Here is a 17,934-nt window from a genome sequence, read left to right as displayed (position 1 = left end):
CTATGTTGGTATGTTGACATCACTAAACAGTAAACATCCAGTATGCATCCAGTAGTGTCACTGTCACTAGTATCAAATTTTGACAATCAAATCTATTGCACAACATTTCAACTTCAACAAAAAACTTGTTTACAAAATCGTACCAATTTCTGTCATATCAAAATATCGTCGCATGATGATATGCAAGATATAATCGATATAATTATAAGCGGATATTTCCATGAAGCGGGCGTTTTGCGTGCTTGCCGCTCTCCAAAACGACAGCACTTTGCGAGCAGTTTCTAAGATGAAATTAATGAATAACTTTAAGGAGTGGAAATTTAAATATCCACCAAATTATGCAGAGCTTCCTATTGATGAAAATCCAGCGTACAACGAGCCCGTGGCTGTGAAGAATGCTGTGTTTTCTAAGGTAATTTTTTACAATGTTTTATTCTTCGTTTTATACCAAGATCTGACATATTAACAGTTGTATTTGTCAGTTTAATTCGATAATGTCATCTTATTTAGCTAACTTTCCCGCAGGTTTCCTCCATATATATATATATATTTTTTTTTTACTAGCCCGTTATGGTGTCCCACTGCTGGGCAAAGGCCTCTCCCCTTGTTTTCCACGACTCCCGATATAGTGCTTCCTCCGGCCAGTTGTTGAGAAAGGTGTCTAGGTCGTCCCGCCATCTCCGTCTGGGCCTGCCGGGTCCGCGCCCCTCTTCTGGCATCCATTTGGTGGCTATGCTAGCCCATCTGTCTGGATGCATGCGGCAGACGTGACCGGCCCAGTCCCATTTGAGCCTAGCAGTCTTCTCACCGACGTCAGCAATGCGGGTTTTTGCGCGCAGCGTGGTGTTCCATATAATAATGTTTTAAAAAGTAACAGTTACAGTCAATGTGGGTTAAATTAACCATTTGGCATCAACATTAATCTACATTTTTCTAATAATTTTAGCTAAGTAAGTCCAACTCCTGTGTGTTCCATTAAACTGAAAACTAGCGTATATAACAAAAGTGGCTTTCAATCATCTAGCCTACGACCCTGCCTATCCAGCAGGAGTCCCGGGTTTGAATCCTGGTAAGGGCATTTATTTGGTTGGTTAATAGGTAAAAAAGTGATGCCCAAGCCATGTTGTGGTATTGTGTTGTAGATTGGGCGATTTTCCGCAATGGTAAAATGCTACCCTGCCATGTGTGGTATTGTATTGTATTGTAGTTCGGGCGATTTTCTGCAACTCGACGACTGGCGCCTATTTTGCGTGACATGGGGGTGGGCTAGTCCTGCTAGCCCAGCTCCTCGAGGGAACCTATCAAACCTTTGATGTTGAGTAGGACCTCGGGGAGGTCTCTCGGGGATCCGAGATGTGTGTGGTATTTTTTATTTAATTTCCAATCAATCTAAGACAAAAAATAATATTTCACTAATTTAAAAAAATCTCGGTTATTTTTGAAGTAAAACTTCTTTAGGCGCGACTAGAGGGTAACAAATTTTTTTTTCTGATGGAAGTAACGCTCAGTAGTGACACACGCACAATAGGACACACGTCAAAGTGCCAACATAGCGATAAACATCATCATCAAAGAAGTTTTACTTCAATCGCGCGTAAAGATTACATGCACACACTTTTTTTCTTGTGCTTACAATGGAGCTTAGTCAATCTGTATAAAAATATTATTTATTCACTTATTTTTACCTTGTCCTATTCAAAAATTCCAGGTACCAACGGAGCCTTTAACCGGCAACATCCGTCTAGTCTGTGCGTCTGAGGATGCCCTGAAAGACCTGTTTGACCTGGATCCCAGTGTGGCTGAGTCTGAGGACTTTATAAACTTTGTGGCAGGGAAATATCAGCCGCCTGGAGGGCTGAGTGTTAGCCATAGGTAAAAAAAGGTTCATATCTAAATTAACACTTTCGCGGACACAAATGCTATAGCATTCACGTAGTTTTTTTTGTTTCCTTAGGCCTATGCAACATGACGTCACTTACCGTCCGCAAACGTGTTAAGAAACTAAGGTCAATGGGGTGGGGGGGAGGGTAAGGGGGGGGGGGAAGATTGGCATATAAAATTTATTGCAGGGACCTACATAGGGCAAGAACTATCATATTTGTTTACATATGTTGCTCAGATACACTCAGAAAGGAAGAGCTTCACTCCTTCTGCTATACTGACCTGTAAGCGGAGTATGTGTACAAATGCAAGAATTAAAAGTGACAAAAGAGCTTCCCCACATTGACTTTAAACAATAGAGAATATTAGGCGAAACTCTGCCTAGGGGGCGCCAGAACGCCACTACTAAAATCTGAGGGTCTATCGTTAAACAGGTTTTTTTTTTATTATCTAACATCTTTGTCACTGTTGCATATTCGAACCATAAAGAGGCAGATAGCGAATTTTCGGATTCGCGTTTCCCGGTAGGTCCTTTGTAAGCAAACTGCCTTGATGCATCAATGTCATATTTTATTATCTCTGAAAACTTGTCAAAAACCTGTTAAAGGTACAGTATGTATAAGTTACTCTATGGTTTACTAAAAAGGCTAGTACTGCACTCTGATGGCAGAACATTGCAATAATATCCCCTATTGCTTCTTGCTTTCACAAATTTTGGCGGTTAAAAACTACTTTATACTTTAATATATTAATTTGAATATAGTCGGACAAACTAAATTGTCAGTAAATAAGAAAAAAAAAAACTATACTCATCCTTTTCTTATGGGCGCTAGTACTAGTGCAAGACAAAGATAGTATGATTCTCTCTATGTATGTTTGAAATGAGACTGTCCTTTGACAAACTATAGCTACACCGGTTGCAGGGTGTTCATAAAACTCATTTTCCATTGGCTTATAAATAAATAATAATAAATAAAATCATTTATTTCGACCAACTTAGGATCATATCACATTACATTGGGACATTACATTAAATAATAAAATTATAGCAAAGTTAAAATTAACATTAAAATTAAATTAATTAATAAAATCATAAATATTACTTAAAATCTAACCTAAACAATAACGCCCGGTCGAGCCTTAGGAAGGCTTGGACACCAGCACGTAAATCATCTGACAGTGATTCAAGTACTGGCAATCAAACCTCTCCGCAAACGCCCTCAAGATGCCGAGATGTTATATGTTAAAACTTTAAATCAATCGGACCATAATTCTTTAACATTTATCATTTAAATTAATGAATTAATGACTATTGAAAGAAATACTGGTTCATTGATATTTCTAACAATGTATTTCAGGTATGGAGGCTACCAATTTGCCTTCTGGGCCGATCAATTGGGTGACGGCAGAGCCCATGTCCTTGGTGAATATGTTAACAGGTAACTAAAATTATCAAGTTTCCAATTTATTGTTATAAATTGCTTATTTTCTATCTATTTATCTAGATTTAGATATAAAATTCAACATGTGTCACCAACCCTATATACTATTTACAATTTTTTATACCAAACTTTTTTTTTTCAGCCGTGGTGAAAGCTGGCAACCCCAGCTAAAGGGCTCCGGTGAGACCCCGTACTCGCGCTTTGGCGACGGGCGCGCCGTGCTCCGCTCGAGTGTCCGCGAGATGTTGGCTTCAGAGGCTATGGTCGGACTTGGCGTGCCCACTACCCGCGCCGCTGCTTTGGTGGGTAAGACTTTTTTTTACTCTGTGCTACGCTATTTTGAAAAAAATCCAATAATTAAATGGGTTGAGAAATGCAAGCTGTAGCTTCCATAGTATATTTTTTGTTTATAATTAATATAAAATAGCTAGTGATAGATTATTAAATTGTAAAACGGGACTTAATCGCGTCTTTAACTTTTAAGATTTATAGTTGGTTAAGCAAATCTTGTCAGTAGAAAAAAGCGCGAAATTCAAATTTTCTATGGGACGATACCCTTCGCGCCTACATTTTTTAAATTTGCCGCCTTTTTCTACTGACGAGATTTGCTTTACCAACTATACCTCCGATGTTTCGAGGACGGCGTTGTCCCCGTGGTCTCGGAGAAGACTGGCTAAAGTTAACATGTACAGTACCGGCCAATAATATATCACCTCCATGTTTTTATGGTATAACTTTTTTTATATATTTGTGAGTGACTTCCACCTCGCTACTTTAGGAAGTCTAGTAGTATTCCTTTGTACGGGCGATGAGAAAAAATGGTCTAATGTAATGATTTTTCATAGAGCTTTTTTTTAAATGTATTGTTAACTTAATTTTTTTATTAGAGGTTTTTTAGTAATATGCTGAGTATCCTATTGTAATATGAAATATTTGTATAAAATGACAGTAAAATATGCAATCTACAAACTAACCTATATTGTTTACTCTATACAAGCTCATACAAAAACACTCAAAGGTGATATATTATTGGCCGGTACTGTATTACTTAAGCCGCGCGAGTTTTTCCAACTACTCGCACTTGGTCTTGTTTATCAGCTAGTGATAGGTATAGCCATAGAGTAACTTATACTAGAGCGGTACTGTCATAGTAAATTTTGTAACCCCAGTAAATTCACTGCCATCTGTCGACACACTTTAAAACTAAAAATAAAGATTTATAAAAATACGATAGAATGTATTTAAATATAGATAAATTAATTTTTTTATTTGCATTAATTATTTTTTATGATTTTGACCCGTTCTTTCACTGATATGCGTTAAAATTGTTAAATAACAAACGAAACCGTCAACGCCATCTATACGACTGTAGGCCAAAACTAGTAGCGCCCTCTGAACGAGAATCAAATTTTCTTGATTTTCGAGGCACGTTTTTTCCTTAGACTGTATCCATCTATTACGGAGTTATATCTATCTTTGGTATAGCCGATTGATCTGATGACAAAAATTTGTATATTTTCAGTCATTGAGATAAAAGGCAAAAACTAATGCGATTGCCATATCTTCCGTCGCAGGTCTCGCGCTGCACGCCATATTTGTTTCCATTTAAATTACTACCTTAACGTCCCCTCTTAATTAATAAAATTTATATTTCAGTTTCAGTTCTTTATTTGCTTTCTTAAGATATGTGTCATGGAAAATTATATACAATAAAATAATTTAGCCTAAATCATGCATAACATTCAAAATGAAATTCTGAATAACATATTAATTTCATATTAGTGAGCGATGACCACATGGTATGGCGCGACAAGATGTACTCCGGGCGAGCGAAGCAGGAGCGAGCAGCTATAGTAATGCGAGTGTGCCCTGCCTGGTACAGACTTGGATCTTTTGAGATACTCGACAAGAGGAAGGAGCCTGAAACTATGAAGACACTTTTCGAGTTTATTATAAAGGTAAATTATTAATCTTTAGTTGCCAATGCCAATACCATTATTATTAAATCTAAAATCGAAGCCATGCTTCCTAACAACAGATGTCGCTATCTCTCATAGTTTCTCAGATCGATCGTCCTGTATATGTCATCATACAAAGGACGTCTAAGTCTGTTTCTTTTTCAATAAATTTATTAACTAATTAATTCTGATTGTTTCAGCACCATTTTCCTATAGACAGTGAGGATGAAGACAGATTCGTCAAGTTTTACACGGAGGTCGCGCACAAGAATTTAGACATGGTGGCAGCTTGGCAAGGTATGAATAAATACACTACCGCTCATAACTATTTATGCACTCGTATTTTTTTCCGTATCAGGAGGTCAACGCATCATAGCACGTCATATAGCGGCTATAGCGCATAGCATAGCGTCGTATAGCGCATCACGCAAAATAGGCGCAATATATGACGTAGAGTTGCGGAAACCTAGCCCGCGAAAACCTATAACCTATCAGGAGCTCAAAACAGTGGCAGAAAGAAGAACGGAGTGGCGGTTACTGCACCGACAAGAACCAGGGTTATGATGATGATTTTTTTCCATACAATTGTATACAAAATCGACTTTTAGAATTATACCGCTAAGTCGCAGTCGGGTAACAGTTTTTTGTGCAGTTTATTTTTTTAATTTAACAGACATATCGAGCTTCAAAATGATGTGCAGAATATTCGTGTACATTGCCTATTTACCAAATGGCAAGCGTAGAAAAATCCACAAATCGTTTTCCAGTACAAAATCGTTTTATTTTGTATGAACTAGTACATAAGGGTTTTTTAAATCGTTGCATAAAGTAAAGTCGAAATTTTAAAGGATGTCTTTGGCAACAATTTGAGGCTCAATATATTTACCTAAATAAAAATTCAATCCAACATGTAAGAGAGTCATTTGCCTGCGATCGAACAGTATGATTATGAAAATATTTTTTGTATACAATTGTATGGCGAAAATTGCGGGTATTTGATTTTTCACTTCCCAGATGTATCTTATTTTATTTTTCACTTTCCAGGTGTGGGCTTCACCCACGGCGTCCTAAACACAGACAACGTGAGCATCCTAGGTGTGACCATAGACTACGGGCCGTATGGGTTCGTAGACCACTATTACGGCAGCTACGTGCCTAATACCTCTGACGACTTCGGCCGCTATGCTTTTGACAGACAACCCCATGTTAGTATAGTGTTTAGTTTATAGTGTAGGCTTCACCAACGTCCTAAACACAGACAACGAACTAAACCAGACGAGAGACAAGAAGTTTAAAAAACCATCTCATATCTTTCTTTTTAGGGTTCCGTACCCAAAGGATAAAAACGGGACCCTATTACTAAGACTCCGCTGTCTGTCTGTCGCCAGGCTTTATCTCATGAACCGTGATAGCTAGACAGTTGAAATTTTCACAGATGTATTTCTGTTGCCTCAATAACAACAAATACTAAAAACAGAATAAAATAGATATTTAAGTAGGACTCCCATATAACAAACGCGATTTTTTGCCGTTTTTTGCGTAATGGTACGGAACCCTCCGTGCGCGAATCCGACTCGCAATTGGCCGGTTTTTTCTAATGAGTTTGAAATATCAATTCAATTTCTTAATAGGTCCTGCTGTGGAACTTGGAAAAATTCGCTCTCGCGTTAGAACCCATCCTTCCAGAAGATCAGAAACAGAAGATAAAAGAAGTTCAAGCAACATTAGAAGAGTATGTCAAGAGGAAAGTGCTGTAAGTTTTTATTTTTTTATTTTGAGAATACTTACATTAAGAATTATACAATAAATGCTTGCGAATCATTCACATTTGATAGCAAGAAAGCATCTTGAAAACCGGAACGAGTCTTTAAAAAGACTACTTAGGGTCGGTTGCGTTGCGTCAAACCGTCTGTAAGCCAAGCACATGATTAGCGCGGCAGTATCTCGCCCCTAGATAGACTGCCCGTCTTTTTCTAACTGCATTAATTAAAGAGGGTAGTCTATCTCGCGGCGAGATACTGTCGCGCCAATCATGTGCTAACCCGGCAGCCATCGTTAAAGCGTTCACTAAATTTTATTGTATGGCCAACTTTCATAGTTCACTGCAAAGTGATGTCATCATCAGTACACTAATATTGGCTGGTGCAACTGCCCCTTAATCTGTTTTCTTGACTTAAAAAAACTACGTTGGCGCGATCTAGAAGTCTTTAAAATTGAGTATAGCGCCATCTGTTTGTACAGCCTTAACGTTTCCCCAGGTCCACATACCTTCTGAAACTGGGTCTGAAAGAAATTCAAGATGGCGACGGAGCTCTGATAGAGGACCTGCTCAATCTGATGCAGGATACCATGGCTGACTTCACCGGCACCTTCCGACAGTTAGCTGAGGTAAGTTCATATTTTATATAATTCAAGATGGCGACGGAGCTCTGATAGAAGACCTTCTTAGTCTGATTTAGGATACCATGGCTGACTTCACCGGCACCTTCCAACAGTTAGCTGAGGTAAGTTCATATTTTATATAATTCAAGATGGCGACGGAGCTCTGATAAAAGACCTTCTCAGTCTGATGCAGGATACCATGGCTGACTTCACCTGCACCTTCCGACAGCTGAGGTAAGTTCATATTATAATTCAAGATGGCGACGGAACTCTGATAGAGGACCTGCTCAATCTGATGCAGGACACCATGGCTGACTTCACCGGCACCTTCCGACAGTTAGCTGAGGTAAGTTCATATTATAATTCAAGATGGCGACGGAGCTCTGATGGAAGACCTGCTCAATCTGATGCAGGATACCATGGCTGACTTCACCTGCACCTTTTGGACTGTTAGTCGAGGTAAGTTCATATTCGTCACAGGCAAAATATTACTAAAATTTGTGAGGGTCAATCAACTTTTCAGTGTCACTTGCTGCGCCATGGTTATGGTTAGTTGTCCAGGGGACAAAGAATCGAAACGAGCGTCTGCTAGCTGGCGGGGTGCACGGAGCGGGCGTGATTTAATCAACTTATTTTAATAATAAACTAGCGAGTCTAGCGACCCGCCCCGCCTTCGTACGGGTTGCACAAAACCTTAACATATTATACACCTAAACCTTCCTCAAGAATCACTGTATATAGGTGAAAACCGTATGCAAATCCGTTCAGTAGTTTTCGAGTTTATTGCGAACATACATACACACAAACAAACAGACGCAGTGGGGGACTTTGTTTTATAAGATGTGGTGATAATCAGTGGCGGATTAGTTACGTGGCAAAAGTAGCAAATGCCACGGGCCCCGCGCGTTTAGGGGCCCCGCGCACCTGCGCATTGTGGCCGTTACAATCCGTGGGCTCCATGATAGAATTTGCTACAGGCCCCACGCTGGTTTCAAGAACATATTTTAATTATCACTAATAAACTGGCCATGATGTAGCTCAAAACCGGGAGAAGTGGAAGAAGAGGGGGAGGCCTTTGCCCAGCAGTGGGACACAATAGGCTCGTAATAATAACTAATAAACAATAAAATACGTGACAGGCATCAAGTTGGAAGCAAGGTCGTCCAAATACGCAGCAAATAAAACATTTATTATAATTGTTTTGATGCAATTTACATAAAATGACGCCTGATGCAATTTCCATAATATTGTCGTCAGGTTGCAGTCTAGTTGTCAAACGAGTCACGCGAACAAGGTTGTATAATATCGAGTAAGGCCCCATTCGCACGAGAGCTTAAAAAGCGTCGCGTTAAAAACCGACGTTGGCGCTTTTTTACCGTTTGAAATATTTGTGTTCATATGAACGGTTAAAAATCACTTGTGAGTCATACCACAGAATAAGTAATAGTACTACTGTACAGAAAGTACACTTCCTACAAACCCGAAGTTTGACAGCGATTTAGTACCAAATCATGCTGTCCCTTTCTAATGTATGGCACTATCCCTTTCGGCTATTTAGGGTTGTCAAAATTCAAGTCATTATCTTATCTGTGGTCGTGTACGTGCAAAGGGACGTCAAGTTGTGCCAATCCTAATAATTGCTCGGAGCAATGCTGAGCCAAACGGAGCCGAGTTTGACCGAAAGGAGGAGTGTCCCCCCACTGGTCGTACTCCCTGCCTTGTGGACGTGTAGTAATAAAAACCCGCTTCATTTTTAAGTAGTTTATTTGCGTATTCCGGTAAAAATTTAACATAGAGTAATGGTCGAGGGTCGAGACTCGACTTCTAGAATTTACAATTCGCGATCGAGCTCCCAGAGTTATTTATTACGAATGGTACGATATACAGTAATGTATTCAAACGCCTCGGCGCAGCCATGACGATTGACACTTGACAGCCAACTGGCAGCAGCGCCGGCGCTTATTTAACGCTTGTGAGAACAGATACACGGAGTTCCGTATGCTCAATTCAATTCGGCCAACGCTCAACGCCGAGATGCGAACAGTGCTCGATAAAAAAGCGCCGCGCTTAAAAACCGCCTTCGTGCGTATCCATTTGAGTCATTCGCTTTTTTAACGCGCGTTGAAAAAGCTCTCGCGCGAATGGGGCCTAATTCTGGTTTGTTAACACGACAAAACAGCAATTTAATGTTGCCGAGAAGAATGTTATTTAAAACTAGTGGCTCTGTGACCTGTAAACCCCGCGATAAGCTTAAAAAATATAAACATAAAATAATACTTCGCTTTCTCATTATCACAGCGAATTCACAAATCTTAACCGCCATAAACGCTACTGGCGCTTACATTTTTTATGCCAATTTCCGCCATTTTTTAAATTTTCTAAAAAACGAGACGATAGAAAAATTCTATATAACTATCAAATCTGCTCACAAATTTTCACGAGAATCGGTTGAGAAATGCGACCTGCAGAGAATAGAACATTCGGACATACTAAAGCATTTTTGACGAAGCTGAATCGGAGACCGACCGTATACACTGTTTCCCTACTTCTCTCGTTTAGTACCTAAATTGTAGTTTGACACCTCCAATACGCTATGTAACGGTTGCCTTCGGCTCCATTTTTAATTTGAGCGGCGTCCCGTCTGCGAGCGACAAGCGGTACATACTTGCGGAGGTATCTTAAGTAGTGCGTAGCTTTAATATACATCTACATCCTGTTTTGATACGAGACAAATACAGCTACATAGCTAATTCTTACTTCTCTCGTTTAGTAAATCGTAGTTTGACACCTCCAATAGGCTGTGTGACGGTTGCCTTCGGTTCCATTTTTAATTTTTGCGGCGTCCCGTCTGCGAGCGACACGCGGTACATACTTGCGGAGGTATCTTATGTGGTGCGTAGCTTTTATATGGTACATTTACATACATCCTGTTGTGTTATGAGACAAATACAGCTACATAGCTAATTCTTACTTCTCTCGTTTAGTAAATCGTAGTTTGACACCTCCAATAGGCTGTGTGACGGTTGCCTTCGGTTCCATTTTTAATTTTTGCGGCGTCTCGTCTGCGAGCGACACGCGGTACATACTTGCGGAGGTATCTTAAGTGGTGCGTAGCGTTTATATGGTACATTTACATACATCCTGTTGTATTACGAGACAAATACAGCTACATAGCTAATTCTTACTTCTCTCGTTTAGTAAATCGTAGTTTGACACCTCCAATAGGCTGTGTGACGGTTGCCTTCGGTTCCATTTTTAATTTTTGCGGCGTCCCGTCTGCGAGCGACACGCGGTACTTGCGGAGAACCGCTATTAAACCTGAGATCACTTGCATCTTGGCTAGGAGGTATCCTGAGGACAACAACATTATTAAATTTATAATGTTACTTCTTCGATCGAGCAACAAAATAGAACTGAATTTGATTTGTAGCACGCGCATCTTATAATTAATGCATAATTAGGCATTAAAACACTCGTATTTTAACGGCTTTCATTATATAGCAGTCACATAAACTACTAATCATAATCATAAATTTTTATTTGCAAGAACACGGTTACGATAAAAGGTCTTAAAAATACAATAGTTCCACATATTCAACCTGCATGCAGGGGCCCGTTTATCAACAGCTTGTAGCTTGTAATACACGTGGAAGTCCCTTTCTAACAAAAACTGTCAAAAAGGGACTTCCACTTGTATTACAAGCTACAAGCTTTTGATAAACGAGCCCCAGGTGTGCAAATTATACATGCAGTGTGCTGCTAAGCATCACTTATTAACACATACCTACTACTACTATTACCCATACATACATACATAAAACATACCTAGCTATTTGTAATCTAACGTGTTGTAAGTATTTAGGTATCTTAGTCTGACAGTCAGACTTATTATTATATTTCGTTAACAACCTTGTACAAGGCCAACTGCGGTATATTTAATATACGCAGTATTTTTTTTTTAAATAATATTCGTAATCAAACAAAACTACTGTTTATTAACCCGACTACGGCCAAAAGGAAGGGTTATGATTTGATAGTTTAATATGCAAATGTTTGTTGTGTGCCGGAGCGCCAAACTTTTGGACTAACTTTAATAAGAAGTGTCAACACTGTCATCAGACTTCCAAAAATAAACCTCGTTTACAAAATGTTTCAACAAACAACCAAGTAAATTTAAGAAAGAACACATTTTCATAAAAATTTACACCAAACTTAGTTTGTATTTTTTATTCATTTAAATTAAAATATCAAAATAATGCCCTACTAAGCCAAATAGCGCTACATTGCATTAGAATTACTCTTTATTGCACACCTCATATAGTTAACAATAAATGTACAGAAACATAAACAAAGACAATAACAACAGGCGGTCTTATCGCTCAAAAGCGAACTCTTCCAGACAACCTTTACCACACAACCCAACCACAACTCACAAGAAAATTCATTGCTAACCTATACTTTAATTTCTATAGCTGATAGTTCAACTTTCAAAATCATTTGTTATTGTAATAGCGCTTAGGAGGGCAGAATACTGTTTCAAAATAAGATGACCATTCCCTAAACACACAAATAATTATTGCTCTAATATAGCCGATTTTTATTACATGTTTAAATCAGTACAAAATTACAACTTAAAAGTGACTTACCGACACAAATCCTCTGCCCCTCTCCAAAAGGCATAAACGTATACGGCCTCACTTTCCCCTGCATCAGCCTCTCCGGATGGAAACTCTCTGGATCCTCGAACCATTCCGGATTCCGGTTCAGATGGTATATCGGCAGATGCACCCTGCAACCCTTGTTTAACACCACCCCTGTAGGCATCGTGTAATCTGCCATTACTTCCCTTGTTATTACCCCTAGCACTGGATAAAGGCGTATAGTTTCGTCCATACAAGCCATGAGATAAGGCATTCCAGTTATGCTTTCATAAGTGATTTTACCATCAGTTTTCTTCAAATATTCATCGATTTCTTCGTGCGCTTTCGCTTGAGCTTCCTCATTCTTAGCTAATTCAAATAAACACATGCTTAAAGTAGTACTTGACGTCTCAAAACCAGCTGCAAAGAAACCAACTACCAAAGCTATTATCAGATCGTCGTCAACTTCAAGCTCAATTTTCTTGTCACCCCAAATATTGTCCCCAGCAAACGTAAGTTTACCATCAATCTTCATAGCTAATATCAGATCTATAAAATCGTTTCTGGACGTCGGTTTGTGTTGTCTTTCCTCGCAGATTCCGTTCACTAGTTTACTGAAGAAGCTTTTTATTTCCGATGGAAAATTCTCGAAGCCTAAGCCATAGAAAACTCCAGGCCATATCGCCCGAGTGTTGGCTTTTAAAGCTCTGTATGTAGATATCTCGAAGATCATATCACCCATGATTCTAAAAGGATTGTTATTGTTAGTAGAGTCTTTCTCCATAAGATTAGTATCAACGCCAAAAGATACAGAACAAATAGCATCCAAAGTATATCTTGTCATTAAAGAACGCACTTCTGCTACCTCTGACTCTGCTAATTCGTGATCCATCATGACTCCCAGCATGTTAGAACACTTCTCTATCAGATGGAACATGTTCCTCATCTTCTTTATAGAGAATAATGGAGAAAGATTCTGCTTTAAAACTTTCCATCTGTCCCCGCCTGAGAAGAAAAGATTCTCCGTAATAGTTTCACTGTGATAATAATCGGTGATTTCTCTTCCACTAAAATAAGCGTAGTCTTTCGTTAAAATTAGCTTGATAATTTCAGGGTCCTGTGGTATCAAAACTGGTTCCGTCCCATAAAATGCTCCAAAATAAGGTTCATTAGGGAATTTCTTGCATAATTTCTGCACTTCCGAGCCTATGTATTCCTTGGTCAATATATAACCTGTATAATTTCCAAGTAAAGGAATAGGTTTTGCGTATGGAACTCCCCTTTTCTTCCAATAGTTAAATTTCTTAGTTGACACATAGTATAAATACGCAAATAGTGAAATGAGAGACGCGAGTAGTATTGTAGTGATCATTATGTGTTCGTTAGAGCGACTGAACGGTATCGTTTTAAGTTATGTGTATTTATTATGATGTTGGTGGCCATGATTCTAAAAGTTGTATAGACTGGGGTATTTATAATAATATATTGTATTAGGTTAAACGTTGTTGACCTATTTACATTGACCACCTCAACGACAGAGCACATAAGACACTTGAGGTCACCACACATAAGCGCTCCCGTACATATACATATTTGCGTCACCCGGCGCGCCGCGGCGGTTTAATATGAAACTTTCCGTACAATAACATTTTGCGAACTCTTAAACCTTATTACCTATGCTAACATAGCACTGCTATAAAATACTAGTTCTAGGCTAGACTTCCACAGGCAGCATAGGGCCACCTAAAAGCGCTTGTCACTTGGTCACAGTACTGTTTATGAACGTTGATAGGGTTCCATTAAGAGTAATTGCTGTCTACGTGTTCCTTATCTAAACGACAACATGTACGCGCATAAATAGGTTACCTATATTTATCTATGAACATGCATTGAACCTATTATTGTAGTGTATGATCATACTCGCAACGCAATAAATATAATCGTAGTTTATGTGACTGCTACATAATGAAAGGCATTAAAATACGAGTGAGGGTTTATGAAACGAGCAGAGCGAGTTTCATAAAAGGATCACACGAGTGTTTTACTGCCTTCAATTGTTTCCTTTAAGCTGTATCTTATACTGAGGTGCAATAAAGAGTATTTTTTCGAACTATGCACATTTAAATACAGTGTTTTATCTACACACATATTATAAGCTCTCTTTAGTATCTGAGTAGGTTTTTAGTGTATGTTTGATAATTTTGCGTTAGTATATGATATATATTTCATTTTATGAGATATATTTTTGTAATTTTTTTCGTACTTACCTAATTAGTGACTCGGTTGTCACCTGAACACTGTCACTTGATATATTCGACTGTAATATCAACATATATTAACCCTAAAATGCATATTGTTGCCAAATGTATACAAAGCAATAATGATGCATAATTAATTATAATACGCTTAATTAATTATATTACATTAATTAATTTAATCATGCATTTAAGGGTTAAAGAAAAAGTGACGAAGCCCTCCAGTGGTCTTCCGGCCTTCATCACTGGAGGGCTTCCTCACTTTTTCTTTAATATATGACATCTATTTCAGTTTGTATTATAATTCATATATAGTAGTGTGACTACTTAAAACACAAATCAAAAAATTTTAATACAATAATTTGATTTGTCCCCAAAGTTGTGAATATCGGTGTTTGTTTACAGGTCGACCTGGGGGATTTAGAGGAAGTCTCTAAGCTGGAAAGCAAGTGGTCTCTCAACAAGATCAGAGAGGCCAAAGGGTGGGGCACGTGGGTGGACAAGTACAGGCAGAGGATCGAGAAAGAAAATGGTTAGTTTTCTAATTGTGTTCGGTTACCGCGATAGTTACTCATGAAATAAAACTATGAAAACGGATTATATCGCGTATATTGAATTTATAATACATCCCGTCGTTTGTAGTTTAGGATGGTTCATTATTTTTGTATGTGGGTATTTTGCACTCTGTAGTTTTTCATTCAATACAATATACGCGATATAATCCGTTTTCAGAGTTTTATTCTTTAATTGAGTTATTGTTATGTATTTTAGTTTCGGTTATAACTTTAAGAGGTCCTTTAAGAGTCCGACTAATGGTGGCGTACTGTGCGGTTTGGGCGGGTTTTTTTAGTTCACGCATACCGAATTTCACACGTTTTGCTGAATGGGATCATTCAATCAATCTTTACTGTCAAAAACACATGTCAAAAATTACTATACAAATAAAATTAAAAATACACAACTTACCCTAAATTAAATAACAAAACCACATGTAATAAAACTATGAAATCGGATAATATCGCGTATATTGAATGAATATATTCAATATACGCGATATAATCCGTTTTCATTGTTTTATTTCATGAGTAACTATCGCGGTAACCGAAGACCATAATTACAAAACCACATATAAAAAAAATTGTAATATATACAAATGTCAAAAATCAAAAACCATTAAAAATCAAAAATACAAATGTCAATAATACTATGGGAACCATTTTATGTTAAATTTACTATAAAATTCTTTTACCGCTAATTTATGTTATTTTTTCAGTTTCAGAGGAAGAACGCCGTTCACGCATGTCCGCCGTCAACCCGGTGTACGTACCGCGCAACTGGATGATGCAGGAAGCCATCGCAGACGCAGAAAACGACGACTTCACGAAGGTGAACTAAACTAACAAAATACGTAATTAACAAAAAAAATAGAATTTAAATTTTATTAATATTTAAAAAAAATAGCCGGATATTCGGTGGCCGGATACCGGATATCCGGCCGTCGCGTCCGCCGAATATTAGGTATCCGGCCACCGAAAATCCGGCTAAGTGTTAAGATTGCGCGCGCGCGCATAGTTTGGTGCCGGTTGCAACCGGTTTCTGGTTATAGGCAGTCGTTGGTAGAAAACTAAACTAAATTTTCACACAGTGCGCATTTATAATATAATTGAATAGCGTTTATTAACTTTGCTTCGTTATTTATAAGGTGTATGTATGTATGTAAACACTTAATTGTACATAAGACAGATTACAAACAATAAAAGAACAAAAATATATACAATGTACAAAGGCAGACCTATCCCTATAAGGGATCTCTTCCAGTCAGTCCAGGTGTTTGAGTGTTTAGTGCATATGTTATTCATAAACGTGCTTAATTACTATCCGGTATCAGGCCGAATACTACGCAATTATCCGGTATATCTCCGGCCGGATAGATAAAAAATGGCCGGATACCGGATAGTGACCGGATATCCGTTGCATCTCTAGAATAGACATTCTACCTCGGCTGGAAATGACTAACTATTAATCTCCTTTTTATTGTTTTTTCTTTTTGCAGGTGCGATTTCTCCTGGAGCTGTTCAGAAGACCATTCGAAGTGAACGCCGAGGCCGAGAAGCTTGGATACTCCTCGCAACCTCCCAGTTGGTCTTACGGACTCAAACTGAGCTGCTCTAGCTAAACCTTGTTTTTACATTCCCATAGTGAAATGACATGACGATCCAGAAACGAAGACCATACGGTCACGATCACAGAATAAGTAATAGTATTATCATACAGAACGGCCACGCCCCGCCCCGCCCCGACTCGAATTACCTCGCCCCACGACAGAAATCTGGCGTGCTCTCAGTACTATTTTAAGCAACTTACTCACACTATGACGCGTGTACAGACGTGCCGTTCACACATAGAAACGCAAGTGATTTTGGATGTATAGCATGTCCGCCCTGTGGTCACGATTGACGAGACTTGACCCCAAATGAAATGGGATGTGGCTAGGCAGAGAGATGATGATGATTGCCAATGGCCACTTTCTATCACCGCACGCTCGCCGTCGGCAGGGTGTTCATCAGCACCTAAATGGTCGCGTACTGTGCGGTTTAGGTAAGAGGAATTTCCTCCCGCGGACGCTTCAGCTGTGGAGTGAGCTCCCTGCCGAGGTTTTCCCGAGGGGCTACAGTATGGGGGTCTTCAAAAAAGGAGTGTACAGGTTTACGCTTGTAACACCTCTGGAATTGCAGGCGTCCATAGGCTACGGTGACTGCTTACCATCAGGCGGGCCGTATGCTTGTTTGCCACCGTTGTGGTATTAAAAAAAAGAGATATAATGACATTTGTACCCCAATTTCTCAAACCGATAATATTGTGTAACAATATTGTTTTATCAGCAGGATGAATGGATCGTAAATTAGCCAATTGAAATGTAATTTTAGTATCAGCGATATAAAAACGTAAAAACAATGGAATAAGTATAATTTTCATAATAAAATAATATTTAGGCAAACTTGGGGACGGGTGAAGAAGTTAGGATATTTTAAATATAATCGTTAAATAAGTATGTATAAATATCTAGTGTTTACCCTGTAGGTATAGTTATTTTGTAATATTTAACATTTGCAATAACCTTTGTTGTTATAATTTGGGAAAGGATCGCTGATTATAAAAATGTTTTTAATTCCTATTTCAATTGATAAAGTATTTTATTATTTTTAATGGACAATCAAATTATAAATTAAATATTCACTGGAATTATGAATGAGCTGTACTCAGTTGTGTTGTTAAATATATTTATTTTTATAAAAAGTACGTGCTTCTTGTTTAACTATTATTATTATTTAACTATATTGTCTTATTTATTGTCAAACCCAACTATTTTCAATTA

At 38.4% G+C, this 17,934-nt stretch overlaps 2 protein-coding genes across 2 annotated transcripts; one reads left to right on the top strand and one right to left on the bottom strand.

The window, feature by feature from the left end:
* Positions 1–78: 78 nt before the first annotated feature.
* LOC134749920 (protein adenylyltransferase SelO-like) lies at positions 79–17,858 on the top strand. Its single transcript, XM_063684938.1, has 12 exons — positions 79–412; positions 1,709–1,872; positions 3,240–3,320; positions 3,466–3,629; positions 5,106–5,281; positions 5,482–5,578; positions 6,326–6,486; positions 6,913–7,034; positions 7,540–7,669; positions 14,964–15,090; positions 15,832–15,944; positions 16,612–17,858. The coding sequence occupies exons 1-12, from the start codon at positions 221–223 to the stop codon at positions 16,732–16,734; spliced, it is 1,650 nt and encodes a 549-aa protein (XP_063541008.1). The 5' UTR covers positions 79–220; the 3' UTR covers positions 16,735–17,858.
* Positions 10,828–13,690, bottom strand: LOC134749924 (cytochrome P450 6B2-like). The gene is made up of 2 exons (XM_063684943.1): positions 12,310–13,690; positions 10,828–11,014 (listed from the first exon to the last, which is right to left on the bottom strand). The coding sequence occupies exons 1-2, from the start codon at positions 13,673–13,675 to the stop codon at positions 10,845–10,847; spliced, it is 1,536 nt and encodes a 511-aa protein (XP_063541013.1). The 5' UTR covers positions 13,676–13,690; the 3' UTR covers positions 10,828–10,844.
* Positions 17,859–17,934: the final 76 nt, after the last annotated feature.

The sequence above is a fragment of the Cydia strobilella genome, chromosome 19, assembly GCF_947568885.1.
Source record: "Cydia strobilella chromosome 19, ilCydStro3.1, whole genome shotgun sequence".
Lineage (NCBI taxonomy): Eukaryota > Metazoa > Arthropoda > Insecta > Lepidoptera > Tortricidae > Cydia > Cydia strobilella.
This window is presented reverse-complemented; position numbering and strand designations above follow the sequence as displayed.

Coding starts and splice junctions, on each gene's coding strand:
- LOC134749920 (XM_063684938.1), top strand. CDS start 221: ATGAAGCGGGCGTTTTGCGTGCTTGCCGCTCTCCAAAACGACAGCACT. Junction 1,873..3,239: donor GGGCTGAGTGTTAGCCATAG/GTAAAAAAAGGT, acceptor AATGTATTTCAG/GTATGGAGGCTACCAATTTG. Junction 3,630..5,105: donor CCGCGCCGCTGCTTTGGTGG/GTAAGACTTTTT, acceptor ATTTCATATTAG/TGAGCGATGACCACATGGTA.
- LOC134749924 (XM_063684943.1), bottom strand. CDS start 13,675: ATGATCACTACAATACTACTCGCGTCTCTCATTTCACTATTTGCGTAT. Junction 11,015..12,309: donor GGGGCAGAGGATTTGTGTCG/GTAAGTCACTTT, acceptor TGTTGTCCTCAG/GATACCTCCTAGCCAAGATG.